The following is a 20,548-nucleotide window of genomic DNA, read 5'->3' on the forward strand; positions in this document are numbered from 1 at the left end:
TCTGAAAAGGAACTTGCCTGGAGAGCTGGTAGTTGGAGACTGATGCCATGACCATGCTTTAGGCCCAGCCAGAAGTCTTAGTTTTTGATTTTCTGCATTGTGTGACACAGAAAGTAGATTAAACTCCCATGCTTACATTTTTGAGGCCAAGAGGATCCATGGCGAGTGTAGCATGCAGGGCCAGGGGCTTTTATCTAATTCTCATTATTTGTGACAAGCTCTGGTTGCATGTAAATAACTCCTGCACACCATAACGCTATTATCCAGTAGTGTCTTTTTCTTGCCTTTCTATATCGTTGTCAAGTTTAGTTACACGTTCCCTTGCTCCTCAGTTAACACCCTTCCAGACATACTATTTTCCTGCTCTATAATTATCAAGCCATTGTAAAGCTAAATTGGCAGACACTATATTGTAATTCTGGCACTTTTAGCCTAATTGGGGATAACCACATCAAGAGAAGATGGTCAGTGACAAATGAACACTTTTTTTTCCTCTGAAAGATAATAGGTAGCTGCTTCAATCACTTTTTTGACAGCTCAACATTTCTCTATCTTTTTGAATATACATTTCTACAAGGAGAAAGCTATTACCAATACACCACACAAGCATCCCCATCCATAAATCTGTCTTTATTATGAGCAAGCTTTACAACTCAAGACAGTCCAGGCAGCTTTCTGTGTTGATATCAGCAGCACATCGGGCAGGGCCTGCAGCCTCTGCACCCTGTGAAGCAGGGCTGAGCCTTCCTAGACAGCCTGTGGGCTGCTAAAGGGCTCACCAAGAGCGTAATGGACAAACCAGAGAAACCAAAGATGACTCCTGGGATCAGGAGGAACATTTGATAGAAGCAGTGTAAAAATCCAGAGCTGCTGTGCCTACCTTTAAATGGCTTTTTCACACTTTGAAAAATATTTCCTCTCACTCATAACTTGCTAGTCCTGAAAGTCATACAAGGCTAGTGAGATACTAAATGTGCGTGAATGTCCCTCACCAGGACTGCCCAGACACCGTGTGAGCTGGGTGGCGTCCCAGGAGGGGCTGTCCCTATACAGCCTGCCCTCACCACGCTGCCCCACCAACAGTGGGGCTTCCTGGCAGTGCTGGGAGATGCTGGTGCAGACACCTAACCTGACCTACTCAGCAGCCAAGCCACCAGAGATCCCACAGGCTTGTCAGGAGAGAATTCAGATCTTCCAGAAACTGCCCCTGACACCACAGTGGCCAACAGCAACTATGGGATCATCTGCTCCTCCCAGGTTTCCCTTTTTCCTCAGGCCAGTTTAGAAACCCTTTTGCACTGTGGGAAGGTTCTCCAGGAGCCCAAAGTGCTCTTGATGAGCTGTTTTTTCATTTCACTGTTGTGTTGGTGTCTAGGGCAGGACAGGAATGAAAGGGCTCAGATCTTTCATAAACTTTTAAGCCAAGGGTTTCGATCTACAAATTTGTACCTCTCTTAAATATATTGCTTACTCCACCTCCAAATTTCTGCATAATCCATCCGTCCATTACACCCAATACCAAATGTTTTGCCTTGTCATCTCCTTGTAAATAGAGGGTGTCAAATACATGGCTAGCTCACTGGATACAGCTAGGGAAATAGTTTAATCTTCCCAGTGGAGTAATTAAAGAAATCATCCCAACTAGCCGGTCGGCTCTAGCCACACACCTAATCAGCACGGCTAGAAGCAGGACTCTTGTGATACACATGCACTGGGAAGGGGACATGCGGGACACGTGGTCTTATGTGGAGAATTCATGTCTGTAGCAGCTGTGTTCCCAAGAATCCAGCTGTGGGACTTGGTCTGAGAAAAGTGGTCCTAAATACTGGAAAGATGATAAAAAGCTTGTGATGGGCTCTCCTGGTAAGTGCCTCAGGAAAAGAAAATCCTTGAGTTCAGCTGGGGTTGTGTTCAACCCTACAGCTACAGTCATGAGCAAGGAGCCTTGCCCACCTAAATGAGAAAAAAAAATCTATGAAAGCATTTTTTTTATAAATATTTTTCTAGTATTGTTCAAGTAGTACAATACTTCACTATATCCCACCGTGTGCCTGTCACAAACATTGAGCAAAAGGGATCTGATAACCTAGAGACAGAAGATTCTTCTTTTCCTGACTTTCTTGAAGAAGTTTCTTTTTGGTCTAATTAGTTTTGTGGTGTGTGTTATCACTGTAATCCTTCCTAAAGTAAAATATCTCCAAAGCAAAATTGTCTGTCGTGACAATAATTAGATAACAAGCCTGGAATTTAATTAAAAATTCTGTTCTAGTCCTTCAATGTACAAGCTTGCAATCTTTGAACTTTTCATGAACTAAAAGCTGGTGGTTTTTTTTGTTGTTTTTTTGTTATTGTTTTGTTTTGTTTTGTTTTTTGTTGTTTTTCTGTTTGTTTTTTTGTTTGTTTGTTTGAGAAGTCTGGTAATTTGGTAGAGGAAAGAATGGAGATCAGTAAAGCTGAGAAGTGCACTGGTATTGTAATTCTTGTTGCTGTCTTCAGTCTTTTAAGGGGAGACAGAAAAATGAATTTTACCCAAAGTTAGAGACAATATAATTTTTTCCTATGTCCCTGATGACAAAGCAGGAATTGTTTATTTTCTGGTCTTTTTTTTTTTAGTCCTAGGATTTTAATGGCCTTCCCTATTTTTCTTGTTCATCCCCATAGGGAGGAGTATTTCTTTTCCTTACTGTTTTATTTCCACTTGCCTCACAAAACCAACCCTTCTTAGAAATGGAAACTACAAACAAAACTGTTCTTAGAGTATGCTTCCGGATATACAGATGAGACTTTACAGTGTTTCTGTTCTGTGCTTTATTTAAGCCAAAACGCAAAGCCCCACCATATCCAACAGACACCTTTGGCTTGGAAGCACGACAGAAGCCATCAAGGGAAACAAGGAATTCAGCGCAACTGGGTACTTATTACACTAATTAGTGTCCAACAGCTCAAGGAACAGCATCAGAGGTTAAAAAAGGTTAATGAGCCTGCAGCTGAAAGTACATGAGATGTTCCTTCCTTCATCAGACACGTGTACCTGTGTTCACAGCGGTACTTCGGAGGCTGAGGTCAATTGGACGAGGGAGTTGATCTGGCTGAAAACTAATCCTAAGGGAAGGTCAGAAAAATCCAGCACAAGGAGCAGGTCTCTGGGATGATGAAGAGTAGCTGGCTGGTTGTAAAACTACACCTAAGTATATGGAAAATAACATTTAAGACATCTGATCTATGATTATTTAATGCTGTGCATCAGCAGAATATCCTGTTAGCAGAGAATAAATTCACTCCAGAGTTCTCCTGTCTCAGTCCACCAGAAAATTTGTATTTTTAAGTTCCTGAAGACCTAACATAAATGTGTTTCTTCGAAGGGTGAAGTCTGCTTGGATTTCATAATACACGTTCTTGTATTCTGTGTTCTGATATTTATTTTAACTTTCTGGAGCACCAGAAGAAGAAGGTTCATTTATCAAAAGATTTGGTGCATTTCAGCAGGAGAAAGCTGCTTCCATAGGCGTGTCTGTCTGCTGCTGTTAGGAGGAGAAGGGCAACAGGTCTCAAAACCCAGGGAGTTTTGTCTGTTTATATTAGAGGTCTCAATTAGGTCAGTGTACCTCGTTTGCCGAAACAGGCTGCAATGAGATTTCCAAGCTGACATTACTAAAATGCTGTAACAGAAAGAAAAATTATCTGACTTGTGAACTGAAATGAGGCTTTTGATAGCTGCAGAACTAGAATACATCCTATTCATCAGTGACGTTCAGATAGGCCATGTGATGGGCCACTGTGTAAAACACGTCAACATCACTGATTAGACATCTGCCAGAGAAAGGCCAGCAAACCTCACAGGAGAAGACATTCTTCAATCAGCAGGGCTCATAACGTTCCCCACGGAAGCTGCTCCATTACAAACAGCACTGTTTCCTATACCAAAGGTGTGGTAGAAACATCTCATTTCTATTTAGCTAATCAGACAACCATTTCTTTGCGAACTGGAGTGTTGTATAAAATATTCAGAATAAGGTCTCTAAGAAGTTATAAGTTTTCTTGTACAGTTTTTAATTTTAGACCTCTGAGTCTTGTTACTGTCCAGCCAGAGCTTACTAGCACTTTGGGAGTGCCAGTTTCCTTAGTGTTTGAAGTGACAGCTACATGAACTGTGACATTTTAAAAGCATGATGTCTGCTAGACATGTCTCAAAAGTTGTGTGTGTTTGTTAAGCCCATAAATCCTGCATGCTCACTTGTTGCATTACAGTTTTAAATTCAGATTCCAACTTTTGCTTCTTTTTGCCAAAAAAATTGTATACGCCAGTGTTTAATATTTCACTGTAAATTTATTATAACTGGAAGAACTCATGTGGCGTAACACTCTCAGACAGAGGGGGTGTCTATACTGCAGCCTGGAGGTGTGACTGCAACTTGAGCAGACAGCTGAACTAGCTTTCATCTGGCTTGCTGGGTACTGATAACAGTGCAGCCATGGCAGCAGAAGGCTGAATAACCCCAACAAGAGCTGTGCACCTTGCCATGGTCTCCAGGTGCTCTGAGGCAGCTAGCTTCAAGCCAGGTTGGAGGGCTTTCACAAGCTGCAGTACTCTTGGGGTTCTGACATGGACAGACAAATGGACAAGGAGAGCATATAAGGAAAGGATATTTTTCAGTGAAATCATGCCAATAGCTATCTTGGCTATCATATGAATGAGCCAGGATTTTCCATAGAGGGTCAGAAACCAGGAGCTCCAGACCTAGGCTCTTCCAGGATAACAGTAGGTTACTCTTGCAGGTTAATAAATGGCTGAAATAAAAGGCATTCAAAATTCCATGAGAAAATGAGGAGAGGAAAGGTCCCCTAAGGACCAAAAATAGAGATGCAGCTTCCTGGACAAGAAGTTCCCAAGCCACAGGTTGGCATAATGTAGAAAGTATATACAGAAAATATCACAGTGTATAACCTGGTTCCTTCCATTAGCATTCAAGACAAGCTGCTCTCAGAGAGACTTGAATTTGGGCAAGATACAATTCTGGTCTGATCCAATGTGGCCGTAGTTTCATTCTTGTGAAAACAATAGAACCATTTTTCATTTCTCAATTGGAAAGAAAGTGCCCACAATGAGTTGTCCTGGAGCTGTTTCCTTTTCCTAAACAAAAAATATTTACGAAAGAGATCCTGGACTCATTGCAGTTTGTCCTCTGAAAGTATCAGTTCTGGGATTCACAGAATCCACACTACTTGCTGCACTGCTGTGTACATGTATGGTGACCCCTTCTTGTGAATCCTTGTGCTGTTCTTGTTGCCCAGTTTCTAACACGATGTGGCAGAACTACAGAAGGGAAAGCCAACAAGGGTATTGGAGAAAAGCCCACAGAGAGCAGTAAAAAACAAGGGTGTAATAAACTTTCATACATGGAAGCAGTTAGTGGGAAAGGTGCCTTGACTGAAAAGAAATGACAAGGTGTACTAGGTATGAAGACAGCAAGGAAATGTGGTAGAAGTGTTTAAAATTACAAATGCTACAGAGAAAGTAAAGAGTAAAAGCTCAGATCTTTAGCAAGGCCAAGGAGAAAAGGAAGTCAAACCTACTGCTTTGGAGGACAGGGTGCAAAGCAGAGAGAAATATTCCCCAGCACAAACGTCTCTAGCTGAGCCCATGGGGGACAAGGTGCCTCTTCCTTGGAAAGGAGCACCCCAAGGCTCTGAGATGTCCCAGGATCTGCTGGGTATTTAGCTGGCAGGAGGCAGAAGGTATACATGAGAAGCCCCTGGGTCCATAGCACCTTGTGGGAATGGCCATTCACTCTCACCCATCCCATGGCAGCTGAGGGAGCAGGCAGACCAGGCTCAGAAAACCAAAAGGAGACGCCTTCCCACCCAGGGTGCAAATACAACACTGGAAGTCACTGCCACAGCACATGGTGGAGGCCAAAATGTAAAAAGGGATCAAAAAGGAATTAAGCACTTCGGTGACTACTGGGTCTCATGTTTGGGATGCAGCCTAAAGCTCCAGGAGTCCACAGACCAGCAAGTGCCAGAATCAGATGGTCTACAAGGAAGGACAACTCTGTGCTTACTCCATGGCTTATACTCCTCCCTCAGACTCCTACAGACCACGTAAATATGCAGCTCGGCTTTTCAGTCTGACCTGTTCTGACAGTTTAATGTCACACCCGTACCTAGTTCACTCCCTAGCAGACCGGCTACCTTCGTTACAAACTTCTTCATTTCTAACAAACAACTTCCCACTGAGATGAAGCAACAGTGAATCAGTCAAACAATGACAATCTACAAGAGTGACAGATCTGGGATCAAATAAGATTTTTTGCTTAATCAGTTGAACAAGCAATTATTTCCTGGAACACAGCAGGAACCAAGGTGAGCACAGCTCTATTAGCTTTAGAGCACATCTGCAAGACCGAATATTTAATAGGAAACACGTTTGCCAAAGTGGATCAGACCAGTGCTCTATCCCTGCCTAGTATCCTGTCTTCATCAGTAGCTATTCCCAGAGGCTTCAGCGGAAGGCACAAGATATCCCGTAATAGACCACTAGGAAATAATTTATCCATAAGAAAACCATCTCCTTAACTCATTTTGGTTAATGATGTCCACCCTGCTTTGAAGGCTGATACCTTTTCCACTTTGGACCTCTTATTATTCATATAAATTCCTAACCCTGCAGAGCGGTTGGCCTCGGTAATACTTCCTGGCAGAAAGTTCCACAGGTTAATTATGTGTTAATTATTTCCCAAGTTCCCCTTAAAAAAAAACTGCATCCAAGTAAAAGAAAATCCTTGCCTCCCTTTGGTTTCAGTAGACTCAGGGGCTCTCCGACCTTGGCAGTTGGGGGTGGCATTGACAAGGTGGTAAAGAATCCAGCTACGCATGCAGTTTGTGTTAAATGGAGCATACTCCAGCTGCCCCCGTGTTCGATAGAGATCTGAGAGCTGCAGAGATTTAAAGTTCCCCGCAGTGATCCATCACGATTCGAGACGCAAACAGAGCTGCTTTCTGGGATGTGCAGCTCCCCGTGGAGCATTTTTCCACGGCAACAAAGAAGTCATTGTGCTGGTGGGTGGGTGGGTGGGTGTAATGGATGGGGAACGAGGTGAGCAGGAGCGAACCGCAGCACAGGGTTATATTCTCCAGAAATATTAAGTAAACTTCTATCTCACCACCAAAGTAAATTGCTAAATGCTTTCTGTATCTGATGTGAACGCTCTGAGACAGTGCTTTGATCCGTGCCTCCACACGGGCTAGGTTTCACACCACACTTAGGCTGATCCAACCACCAACTGCTCCTGAGATCTGCGGCTGGCTCTCTGTCTCCGGCCCATCGCCATCCCTTTCTGCCATTTTCATTGTGCTGGGACCGCGTGGCTGCACGCAGACACATCAGCTCATCAGACAATCTGAGCATCAGGACAGGAGCTGACCCTGGCTCACACAGCTGACACGATGGGAGACACGGGGTGGGAGAACAGGGGAGATGGTCTTGCAGCAGAAGACTGCCAGGGGAAGCGGAGACCGGGGTCAGCCCGCACTTGCCCTGCCTCCAGCAGCCCTGCCTTCCCCCATGGGCTGATGCTGGCGCTCCTGAAGCTATGCAGCAGGTCAGAACGACCCGATCCAACAGAAATATAATGTGACCACAAACCAGAAAATAAAACAAATATACACTCTGATGGGAATGGTTCCCTCACTGGTCTCAGTACGCAGTCTGCAAACACCGCTGCTGGTGCCAGGGAGTATGCGGGAACACAGTGCTGGGGAGCAAAAGGAAGAGCAGGAAAGCATGGTTTGGTGTCAGACGTTATCTTATAGGGACTGAAAAATCAACATTTTTTCCAACTTTTGGTCCTTACATTTGGAAAACTGTAAGTATTCTTCCAGCACAGCCAGCAGCCTTGGGTTTGCACAGCACACTGTTCACAGATGCCGGTCCATAGGCATGGCCAAGCACTCCCCTGAGTTGCTCCCACAGGCGCTCTCCGGCTGAAGGGGCAGGATGTGAGGGGGAAACTGAGCTCCAGCAGCAGTCCAGATAAAGGGAGCCTTACAAAGAAAATGAAAACAAACAGCACAAGGGGTTTCAGGGACATGAAATCACAAGAGGGCAAGACGAAGCAGAAGCAGGTCTGTCTTCCAGGATACACAGGCCTTATCTCAAGAACTCTGAAACATCACAGGTTTGCTGGGTACCTCTCTCAGGGGGCAGTAGCCATAAGTACGTGGGGGGAGGTGGCACTTTATGGACTAGAGTCTCTCACATGAGTCTGAGAGACCAGACAGACGTATTGTCCCTGCTAGACAGGATGGACATTGTTTTGCAACCCAGAACGCCAAAGCTATTAGCAGTGCTTAATGTCACCAGCATTTCAGTCTTATCTTAATGGATAGGAGGGCTCTATTTTTAGAAGGAATCAAGAATCTCAGAAGATCAGCTCATACAACACTCTCCTGTAACATTCAGATTACGTTGCTCTGGTTTTGAGGAAAGAGGATAATTCTGGTGAACATCCGGATTTCTATTTCAAAATAGAAACAAACAAAGAGGGATGTTTTAGGATATAATTTTCACAGGTCATGGCATGTTTGATGGATGTGGCTGAACAAGTGCTAGCATCAGAACTGCTGGCTCCTGACCCAGTAGCCATGTCCGTCCATATTTCCAGATGCAGAATACTTTTTCCATAGTCTTAGTGCTACAGTAAGGAGAGCAGCACAAGCACAAGGACAGCTGGCTGTGCACCTACCAGAGATATCCAAAGGAAAGAAGCAAAGACCAATTCACCCATTCCAGCTTCAAAGACAATGGGACAAAGTTTGAAAAACTGTCCTTTGTTCTTTCTCTCTGTACATATGGAAATGCGGGAGAGAATAGTCATGAAATATATTGTAATCACTTCTGTTACACCTTGGTATTAGTGGTGACTGCATTTCTATCTTCAGAAACTTCTGAGTGACAGAAAAGTTGATATAAAAATGAAGAAATAGCCAGAAATCGTATTCAAGCAGGCTGTAATAAAATTAAATACCATTTTAAAGCCCCTAAACTACTTTAAAACAACAAAAAAAGGGACTGATTTACAACCTGCTTCACAGTTGAAGGGTGGAGTCCAGTAGGAGTATTTGCCTTTGGATATGCTAGTAAAATAACAAACCTATATTAATCCAGCCTTTAACATAACTGCCAACATTTTGAGTGTATCTGTCTGTTAACAGTATAGCAAAGCAGTCAAAAGAGACTTTGTTTTAAAAAGGAATAAAAAGATGAAGGCACCACTGTGACAGAACTCAGTTACTCATTGTAATGCTTTTTGCAGCAGTATGTTGCATCAGAAGCTGAGGAGCTGGTTGTTTTCTGTGCTTTGTCATCAGATGGCTCGATGTGTAAATCATAGATGGACAGCCACACTCAAGATTAAATCAGTAAACGCTTTTACTTTGGGAGAGGAGAATGAGGTATAGATGCATATTCCAATCCACAGAAAAATATTTTTTGGTCTCAATTCATGGGCATACTGGTAGAAAAATGTATGTTCAAAACCATATTTGAACAGCTTGCACAAACATCATTAGCTAATGTGTATTAATCAGGGAAGCAACTATCTTCGAATTCATTAAAATTAGTAAGCATGTTTGAATTGAAATACCACATGCTGGAGCACAATTGTCTCTGGGCAGCAAGATGAAAAGGGTGAAGAGTTACCTCATGTCAGCAGCTCCCGAGTGTTGCTGCCCTGCAGGAAGACGATTAGTGCAAGAGCAATGCAGCTGTGAGCAACAGAGCAGCTCAGTGAAGTCTCTCTGCAAAACTCAGATGATCAGACCATGGTGCTAACAGGCTTGCTCAAAATTGCTAACAGCTTGGCAGACTATTCACACCCAACAGACTATTACAGGGGCTGAGCTGAGATGTCTCTTATGGAAACCATTATAGAGCATACTGTTGGGTTCAACAGACAGCAGAGGTTCCCCTTTTTACAAGAGTGAAGAATATGCCCCCTCTACTTTAAACCCTTAAACCATGCCAAAACTGTCACCTTTGAGGGCTGAATGATCAAGGCTTGGTCTTTGCAACCAAAATGACTCTTTCTGCAAGTCCTCGAACACACGTAAGGTAAAATACAATAATGGAAACATTCCAATCCATACTTAAAGGAAAAATAAATAAGAATAATAAAACAAAAAGACAGACTTAAGGCAAGAAAAAGGATTGCATTTGATTCTTGGTGCCAAAATCTTCCTCAATGAGAAGTTCAACTTTTTCTGGTTTGACACGTAGTTGCAGACATTGCGGTTGAGTCTCAGGTCTGCCCCAGCACCAATCCATACCAGCTCACACAAGACATGAGACAGGAGGGAAACAGCCGTCCACCACAGCACCATTCTCCCACTCAGCTTTCTGCTGGTACATCCACATGCAAACCAGGGTGATGTGGGCAGCCCCGCTAACTAGCTCAGACAGCAGTGATGAAAGTCTCAGCTCGGGGGCTTCAGGAAAGTCTGTGAGCTGCATGCTTGACTTTTCCGTCCTTGACTCCATGGGTTTTTAGAGACCCAGACCAGGATGAGATTCAGCATCACTGCTCCCTCCTTGGAAGGGAGGGTATTTTTACAGAGCGCAATAGACCCCACAGAACTCAGACAGGTCATAAGCTAGCTTCCTGTATCCAAAGCTCAGATATATGCCCTTAGACACGTTACTTTCCCCCCTATTTGCCACGCTTTTTAATGATCTCTTTGGTTACCTGAAATGTGACAAGAGTTCCTATTGCAAAGCCTCCCCCAGTTCTGAATCTCCAGAATGGGACCCACATGCAAGTGAGCAAGGACATCACACTCCAGCCAAACCCTATATCAGCAGAGACAGTCCACAAAGTCTACTAAAGCTCTGAACTTTTTTGAGAAAAAGTGTGCTTCGGTAGATGCTTACACCATTTTCTGAATGAGGGCCTGGATAAGCTCCAAATTCTCTCATCTTAATGAGGAAATCTTACAATTATGTGGTAACTCATCTGTGACTTGGGCTCCTGGGTGCTATCCTCACGTAAAGCAAAAAACATGCCAGTGAGCTCCCAACAAGTTTGAAGCCCACGGAAATCTCACAATCAGCATGAAAGAATCATGATTTCAGTCATGCTCATAGCTCAGTCTATATCCCTGTCTAGGCAAAACGTTTAATGAACATTTAACACAGCATCATTTAACAACTTATTGTTCTTAGTGGAGTTTCTTATCTATCTCTGCCTTTGTTTTGTCCTTTGACAGGGGTAACAATCAGAGCTTGATAGCATAATTAGCAAGTTTCAAAGGTACTTTGAGATCTTGAGATAACAGCACACAGCAGGTGCACAGGGTATTTATTTTTAATACTTCGGGCCAGTGGTCCCTGACCTAGGCACTGTGAAACCAAACCTTACAGAGATGGGTTGCGAGTTGAGCGGAAGTGCAAATGGCAAATTAGTGCCCACAAGTAGAAACCATGACATGAGCCCAGAAGTGTTACTGGAAGTGAGGTCATGAACCTAGTAGTGAAACCAGAAGACAGGTCCATCAGCATTTCAAGTTCCAGAATGGTTTGAAAAGCACATTTTATACTGATAAATATGTTTCCACTCAAGGCTAAAATGCAGTCTTCCAGACCTGCTTTTCTTTTGAGGTCTCCCTCAAGAACAACAACAGAAAGTTCCGCCTACACCAGCGATCTACTCAATTAGGTTTTACTTCAAGATGTGTTAAGAGATTGGAACATGATTTTAAACAAATGTTTACCCGCCAAAAAAAAGCCTTAACAGACTCAAACCTATATTCAAGATAGGTATACATAATCTGAATAATAACAATAAAAAAACTCTGGGACATACTGTGAACATCAGATTGGCTACAAACTTTGCTGAGTGGAAAACTTCCCAGCAGGTGGTTGTAATCTTTCTAGAAAGGATCAGGGCTGGATCAGAAGTGCCTTGGGAAGTTGAGTGCCCATCACTTATTGGATTTACACTGCGATAATCTAAACACAAAACTGTTGCTTTTTGGGTCACTTCATTAAAAAGACAGAATTTTGGTTTGGGACACCATGTCCATCTAAGCACTTTTCCTGTAGTCCATTTATTTTCTGCTTTTATCAATAGTAAAAACTATTGCCTTCAACGTTTGTAAAACTTAGTATTTCTTCCTGGGCACAGGACCCTTTCTTTGTCTGAAGAAGTGTATTTAATTTTTCAGGAACATTATGTGTTCTGGAAAATGTTTTTCATAGTGCTGTATCAAAAAAAAAAAAAAAGAAAAGAAGAAGAAAAAGAAAATCTACCTCCAGAAGGGTTTTTCATTTGTCAAATATAATTTATGCCCACATAAGATTCATTCCTTAAAATAAATACTGAAACTTCAGAGAAGGCCCCTGTGCAGGATTCGTGAGGGGAAAAAGTGCCCCGTGAATGTGAGCGGTGTTTCGCTTCAGCCCCGGCCCCGCCGGTATCCTCGGCGAGTAGAGGAACAGACCGGGGTTTTTACTGGCCTCTATTGTGTCTGTTGAACTGTTGCTCTGTCTTTAGCAAAATCTCAAGCAACAGAAATCTTCTATTAAAACCACCTGCGCGGCTTTGTCAGCTGAGCGCCGTGCTGTCAAGCGGCTGAGCTTCTTAAGCCAATACAAGTCATTAAGGAGAAGGTGAATTAGAGATTTAGACGTTGCCGATAGTAACTATCCATGATCAATTGATATCTTCCTCCGATAAAGCAGCACTCAGCAGCCGCCCCCTCCTCTGCCTCGTCCGCCCAGACTGTGACCACTGGATCTAATTACGGGTGAGGAACACCAGGCCCTCGTCAGCGCTGAAAGGCCATCAGTAGGCCTATCCATTAATAACTCTCCTGTGCGCTGTACATTGTAATTGTCAGACTGCAATTTACAGTAATCCTCCAATGCAAAAACTTAAATAGCTGCAGCTGATTTGAAATTCATACAACCAGTTGAAAGAGAGAAAAACAAGATGCACGGGTTAAAAGGCCAAATTGTGCAAGTGTGTGCGCTGAGTGACAGACATTTTAGTACTAGCCTGGGACCATATTTTAAAAGGTCACTGAAAACTTTTGGCTTGGGCCCTCTGACAAACAATGAACTTTCCATATATTTATTTGCCATCTCTTTGTTTTTACAGCAAGCAGAATAAATGAGTTAAATGACGTTGTGCGGGTCTGCACATTGTCAGCACAGGTTATAAGTCATTATTAAACTCCATCAAATCAGACCAAACCCGGTCTAGGCAATGAGACTAAAAGTTATTTGCATTCCTTCTGTCATAAAAAATCATATCCCCTTACCCAAGACTTTCGTTTCTTTATTAAATGCAGCCACAAGAGTATTTCAGGTCTGGCAATGTGAGCTCAGGAAAACCTACTCTGTATAACTCAGTGTAACAGCTTAGAACCGATTCCACTAAAATGTCCCAGTTGAGTGTATCTGGGCACTCAATCAAGACACACATATTACTTTTAAATAAGATTAGCCTTTATATTTTGCTGCTTAAGTTAAAACTTTTCATGTCATTCTCTCATTTTATGTAAACTCCAACATAATTCTGTTTTAGAGAATACTTCAAACAAATTAAAACCCTCGACTCGAACGTGTCTAGCAAAACTTGCCTAATGGCATAGCAAGCTGTTTGGTGACACTAAAACACTTTTAAATAAGATGAATTTTCCCTGCGTTGCCCTGGCTTTGTAATTACTGCTGCCGAACAGCATACGCCTTTGGTTACAATGGCAAAAGCAGCGGCTTGCGCTCTGAAACTTATTTGACAAATAACTTACAAGTGACCTGCAACATCTGTTTAAAAAATCGTCCTTCGCTATCTGCCTCGAGTCGAGTTCAGCATTAATTATGAAATGCAAACATATCATCTGGGGCCAAGGGCGGCTTTTGCACATAAGTGAGTCACGGCATGGGGACTGCGAGTGTGCCCCTTGCATGAGCCAGGAGGGAACAGAACGCGCCGGTGAGCCCCCAGCCCAGCTACTGGCTCGGCGGAGAGGGGCGGTGATGCCCAGCGCCTCCAGACACCCCAAGGACATCTGCAGCAGCGGTGGGACTGCAGCACCTCTGAAACCCAGCCCTGAGCCTCATTCATCTGGAAGGCGCCAGCAGTAGGCAGGGAGGTGTGTAAGTGACCCCAGGAGCTGTGAGCACCTACGTTAGCATGAGAAGGTCTCTTCCCCCCCCTCAAGGAAAACCAGCAATGGGCATTAATAAAACTAGCTGTGACCAAGCTCACACCCACAAAATCCTATAATGATTGAGAAGATGTGTTCTTCACCCACAAGGCTTTAAACCTCCACCCGGCTGTACCTTTAGATAGTTTAGTGCAGTAAAGTCTGCTTGGTGTAAAGTCAGCTCAGGATGAGATTCAGCTTGTAGCACAAAAGCAGATGGAATGGTGAATTGGAGTGCTTCTCTCTTCCGCAGAAAAGGGGAATATTTTTTCAAGGTCTTATAAGTCTTTTTTATGTGCAAGTCAGTAAAAAATAAAAATAAGAAATTCCGACCCTATGTAATCCTGAATTACATTATTTTGGATCTGATTTAAAAGCTATCCAGGAAGGTTTGATTCAAATAACATGTGCAGTACAGATATCCCTTCACATCGATAAATATTAAGAGTATAACTATCGAACATAAACTTTTAAAAACTATTCCATTATTGCAACTGCTTCTAACCAATATGGAAGCACATGTAAAATGCAGTTGGACAAAACTGAAACTATTGATTTCTTCAGCTCTAAAAGATATTTGCTCATAAGAGATCAAAGTCAGATCTAAAAGTTTACTTCTGCAGATCTCCGTTCTCTGCACTGCTTTTTCATTTACCTTGTTATATATGGACTTAATCAGCAACCAAGCTGGGGCATTCAGTGATAACATTTCTGCAGCTAATTGTAGCATATTGGAATCCAGCAAGGAATATTATTAAACTGTCCTATAATTCACATTTTGTGTGAAAACCTGGGACGTGAAAAACACCTGCCCAAACAATTCATAAACACACTGCACAGCAAATACCTACGGTAATTCACTGGATTTACAACCGTCATATTATATTAAACATACAGTATCAAAATTTATCACCCATTACGCAGATTCCTGTTTTAATAATATCTTGTACTCGTACAATAGCACCTTCTCTCCCCCAGGATCCCGAAGCACTTTAAAACCCTGCGTACAGGAATTGCTTCATGCGCTGTGGAAATACAGCTGCCTCTGGGGTGGAGCGGGGCTTAGCAGAGGAGAGACCTTGTACACAGCAGTTATAAACACTGACAGCCTAGAGGGATGGTTGGGGACGGGGAGTGGAGAAAATTATACCTAGGTCTCAGGAGCCTAATATAAAAAAACGAAGCAGGCGAGGGAGGTGCGTAGGCAGCTGTGCCGGGATGCGTGCTGAGGCAGGGCATCCTTGCCGTGGCCATCCAAGGCCCAAACTCCAGCTTTTGTCTCGAAGAAGGCTTCAGCCCTCACGCTGCCTTTGCCCCCAGGTGTCCCGTAGGCATCCTAGCTCACGGGCTACTCGCCTCCAGCATCACCACGCTGAATCCCCTTATACCCAGCAGATAACCCCAGACGCACTTCCAGGAAAGCAAGACCTCTGTGGTGGGCAGCTGAGTGAAACTGTCCAAAAATAATGCAACCTTAGAGAAAAATCAGGCAGATGCATGTATTTATGGCTAGGCATTGGCACAGTTAGAACCTGGCCATCAAAGACTGCCGTTACCTGTACTGCTGAAAACTGTTTGTGCTCTTCAGTTGATTATATTTGCAGCTTCATCTGCTTCTTTACACTTGCTATCATTGCCAAAGTAATCTCTTGTGGCTTCAAGTCAGCCCCAGATCCCTCTGGCGTGGTCTCACTCAGGATCTCCTCAGAATCTCTTTGATCACATTGAGGAATCAACTCCCGAGCATTAGGTTAGGTTTAGCTTTACAAGACGATTGGTCACTGATTAAAACACTTAAAGCTGTCCCCTGAAAGTCACCACCGAAGGACATAGTCCTGCCTGCAGGACTTTAGCCAGACAACTGAAACCCTAAGCTCCAATCGCTTCTCTCTAGTTTGAGACACATAATCTTGGGGAAGGCTCAGGGCAGAGGTTCTCCGTCAGAAAAAAAGCAGATTGTGCCAAAGCAGGGGATCAGGAAATGAAGCTCCCAATGTGAGCAGTCATAAGGTGGAGAACCAGCAGGGGATTTTGTGCTGAGTGGTGCCAGAAGGTTGCAAATGGACTACCTCTAACAGCAAAACAGTTTCGCACCCTTCAAACGCATACCTGCTGTGCCTGCTGACCATGCCAGGGCTGGCACTTCTCTGAAGTAGAAGCAGCCACTCAAACTGTTCCCTTGCTGCCAGCACAACAGACAGACCACAGCTCTTCTTGCCCTGAGGCTGCTTTGGCTGCAGGGCAGTTTTCACTACTGTAGTTAAGACACAGGGTCTGCACAGGGGTGAGGTGCAAACCAGCACAAGCTCTGAACTGCTTCAGGAAGGGGCAACGTTCATGGCAAGATGGCTCCTGGCCACAGGACTTGTCTTGCACCCCAGAGGACTAAGCTCAGGGATACTTGAGACTTAAAAATGTTAGAAGTGGCCAAAACTAAGTGAATTCTGGAGTGCCTGGTGGCTGAGCTTGACCACTGTTTTTTGCAAGGCTCTACCTTACGTGGCCTACTTCACTCGGCCTACTTCTACTTCACTCCTTCCCAGTCCCTCCTGTATGTCCTGCTCTCACCTGAAAACTTAATGCTGAAATAAGCAAATTCTGCCCATTTCCACCACTCTCCAGTCCCCTTCCACCATGCTCACCCCTTTCTGGGGAGCTGATTTATGAGCCAACTTACCCAGGCCCATTCCTTTTCCTCTCTGTATTTAAGCCCTCTCTGAATTGTGGCATTTCTTCCATATCATCTCTAGCCCACAGCTTTCTCCATTTGTTGACACATCTCAGGCTTTTCTGCATGTCCCCACCACTCCTTTCTCAGTTATTGCAGTTTCTGGGATTCCCTGACGTGCATCAATGTGCCATATCCTACACAAAATGCAGCTGTTATATATCTATCACAGATTACACGCTAACATTTAGTTCCTGCAGCCATGTGCCACGTATTTAGCTGCTGCATTAAATAAGGCCTTTGGCCCAGGAAAAAAGGGTTACTACATCTTCCAAGTGTCACAGATTCCTCTCCATCTCCAGTACCAGCAACTTCCAGACTGCTGTTGAGGCAGAGTCCTGAGAACTTCTGCCCTTGTTTTCAGGGAGCCTTTTTGGAGGCCCTGCCTTGCAGCAGCCAGTTGGACAGGCAGCGAGTACAGCTGCCCGTGCCACACTCATCTGTCTAATGAGGTCCCTCTTGCCTGGAACACAGCACTATGTAAAGCTGGGAGGAAGGTAATGAGTGTTGCTGGCAGGAATGTAATTCCCTGCTATTCCAGCTAGAATCACCCTGAAAACAATAATTGCCAAACAGAATTCGTTCCGCAAAATACTATCAATTACCATAAGCGTGTGAAAGCATGGCAGATCTCAGCTATCAAGATCCTGAGGCTCTACTGAATTCAGGCAGAGTTTTGTTCTGAAACTCAGGTCTTGCCTGAATTTAGATGACTGGGTAGTGCACAGCATGGAAGCAAAAATGACTGGTGTAGGTGGCTGTGGTATGAGAACGTGAAAGCAGATGTCTCTACTTAATGATGTCTTCACTGATGCCTCTGCTAATGCTAGTAGTTGTAAAACAGGCAACTCGTACAAGCACAGCTGCTCCTTCATCTATATTTAGACCTTCATTTATAAAACAAAGTTGAAAATGTTAAAGTTGATGTTGAAGTGTCACTGAAATACCTCTCTGAAAACTGCTTTCTGAGAGGAACAGTTGAGGACTGGACTGACAATCCCACAGTCCCCTCATGTAGCTCAGTGCTTCCGTTCGGTAAGTGAAGCGTGCAGACTTAGCATCCCGCCATTACAAATGCCGAAACAGCCTCAAGAGATCATACTCACCCCGAGTAAGTAAGAGGGGACAGACCTCACCTTGGCAAGAGATGAGTGCGACCATGGAGTTACTAGTGACTCACAGGACATGCTACACAAGAAGAAATCTCTTCCTCCCATTGCCTGTCATTTTCCCATAAGGGAACATTTCACCTACTAGCTACAGAGGGGGATCCATGTACCTCACTGCTGAGTGCCAGCCCTGGGTGGGGAGGAAGGAGCCTTTCTCTCATTTAAGTCACCTCATTTTGACAGGGCCACCTAAGCGCAGAACTGAACGGTGCCCCGTGGCTGCAGCCATGCCTTCGCGGACAGGGGAAGCTGGTCACAGCTGTCGCTGTCTGCAGAGAGCGTGCCTGGAGTAAGCTGACGAGTCCTGGACATTAATAAAAGCTCTGAGGATGATGGCCCTTGTTCCTTCCCTCTAAATCTCGCCCACCTGGCAAAGGAATAATGGAACAAACAGTTGGATATTCACCACAAGAGGTGGGTTATCTCACAAGTAGCTGGCTGTCATGCCACCCTTTTTGTTTAAGAGCCTGAAAAAAAATAAAAGCAAAACAGAAGAGGTTGGCTTTTTATATTGCTGCATTCCTCAACTCTTTCCATTTACTTTATCTGAAAGACGTCTGTGTTAAGTTCAAACGCACGCCAGTTACAGAGCCCAGGTGGATGTCTTCCCCATGACTTCAGTTGGAACTGGACAGGAACCCCAAACTACAGGAAATTTTCAAGTTAACAGAAGAAAATTACTTCAATTTAAGAGTTAGCATGGGGCTTCCAATAAAATATATATATATATAAAAAAGTAAAGTAATATTAAAAGAAGAGTATAAGCCAGGTAAGTGGAAGATGATTAAACTGCAAATTAAATGATACTGTTTTCATAACATATGGAAGGCCCTTGATTATTTTACTCAGCAAAATGAAAGCATTGTTCACATTCTACAATAAGGAAGGACATAATGATAGTTATGAGAAAAATAAAACACACTTACATGTCAGTACTGGCTCCGTCCGCTGACATGGAGATTTCCTCTAAGGAACAGATTCTGCACCTGGACTCTAGTAGAAGTGTTAGGGGAAGCCCAGCCAAGTACCAGATCTGCTCCTCCATGTTTCTGGACTCAAAGCCACGATTAGCTTTGTTACTACTTCTTTTCAGGGCAAGCATATTCAAAAACTTATTCCCCTCAGTTTTCACTCCAATTCCTTTCCTGTATGGTTTTACTTCGGAAGAACAGCAGCTAACCAAATACATCTTAGCCTCATTGATGTTATTATGAAACATTTATTCCTGTAATACAGAGTATGAGAAATCAGTACTTGTAAATACTTCTTTGGGTAGATATAGAGACATTCTCTTTACTTTCTATAGACTGGTCATTGAATTTTGTCAGGATGGCAAAGGGTAAATATCCTGAAAATCATAGAATGGTTTGGGTTGGAAGGGACCTTAAAGATCATTTAATTCCAACCCCCTTCCATGGGCAGGAACACCTCCCACCAGACCAGGTTGCCCAAAGCCCCATCCAGCCTGGCCTTGAGCACCTCCAGGGATGGGGCATCCACAGCTTCTCTGGGCAACCTGTGCCAGTGCTTCACCACCCTCTGAGTGAAGAATTTCTTCCTTGCATCTAACCTAAACCTCCCCGCTTTTAGTTTAAAACCATTCTCCCTTGTCCTATGATTATCTGACCAAGTAAAATAAAATGTGAAGTTTGATGTTAGCTTTACTCAAATTATTCGTTTTTTCATGACTTTTATTGTTCTTTTGCAGATCAAGAAAACAGGTTTATCATTAAGTCAAGCCTGATGTACCTTCAGGGGTGTGTGGGAATAACCCAGTCACTGCTGCCTTCTGTGTAGCTTAAATTTAATTTCATCAGCCATCAGCAGCAGGAACACTTTATTGATTTCACCCTTTGACTTTCTGGACAACTCCAGATGCTTCACATTACGAACCAGCATGGGATGGATCACTTCCTCTGAGACAAGTTTAGATGGCCACCCCACATCTTATTCCTCCAAGGTGACAACTTTTTTTTCTTTTCATTTCTTAATTTAATTTTCCTGTTGAAAAAAAATGGGGAAAGAAAGTTTTCTGATTTGAGTTGCTTGCTAGAACTTGGGGGCAAGGGCTGTGCTTATCTAGCCAACATATTTGAGCTTAAAGGACCTTAACTATCAGTGCCAGGTGGGGACCTAGGCGGGGAGGAGAAGCTGGAAAGCCGTAGAAGAAAGGTGCACGTTACCCACTGCAGATGCCAAGAAACTGATTGCACTGGGAAGCTTTCAAAAAGGAAAACCCCTGATCTTAGATTGGCAGGTCTACCTCGTCTCTGTGCAACACTGACATACAACACTGGTGCACCCACCACGTTACTACAAACATGTTTTCAATATTCAGGATACGTGAAATATTTAACGGAAAACAAATGGGAAAAAATAATTAAAACCAATTTGATTAATTTGGGGACTATTAGCACAGATTAACATGCTACTCTTAAAACATGCT

The 20,548-nt window shown here is 43.6% G+C and overlaps 1 protein-coding gene across 1 annotated transcript in view; it reads right to left on the reverse strand.

Annotated features, from left to right (window-relative positions):
• Positions 1–20,502, reverse strand: part of LOC310899785 (uncharacterized protein) — an 83,052-nt gene extending 62,550 nt beyond the window's left edge. The window contains exon 1 of the mRNA XM_083836687.1: positions 19,029–20,502. Coding sequence (XP_083692813.1) covers positions 19,029–19,321 — 293 coding nt within the window. The 5' untranslated portion in view covers positions 19,322–20,502. The remainder of the gene's footprint in view (positions 1–19,028) is intronic.
• Positions 20,503–20,548: the final 46 nt, after the last annotated feature.

Source organism: Anser anser, assembly GCF_964211835.1.
Source record: "Anser anser genome assembly, chromosome: 5".
Taxonomy (NCBI): Eukaryota; Metazoa; Chordata; class Aves; order Anseriformes; family Anatidae; genus Anser; species Anser anser.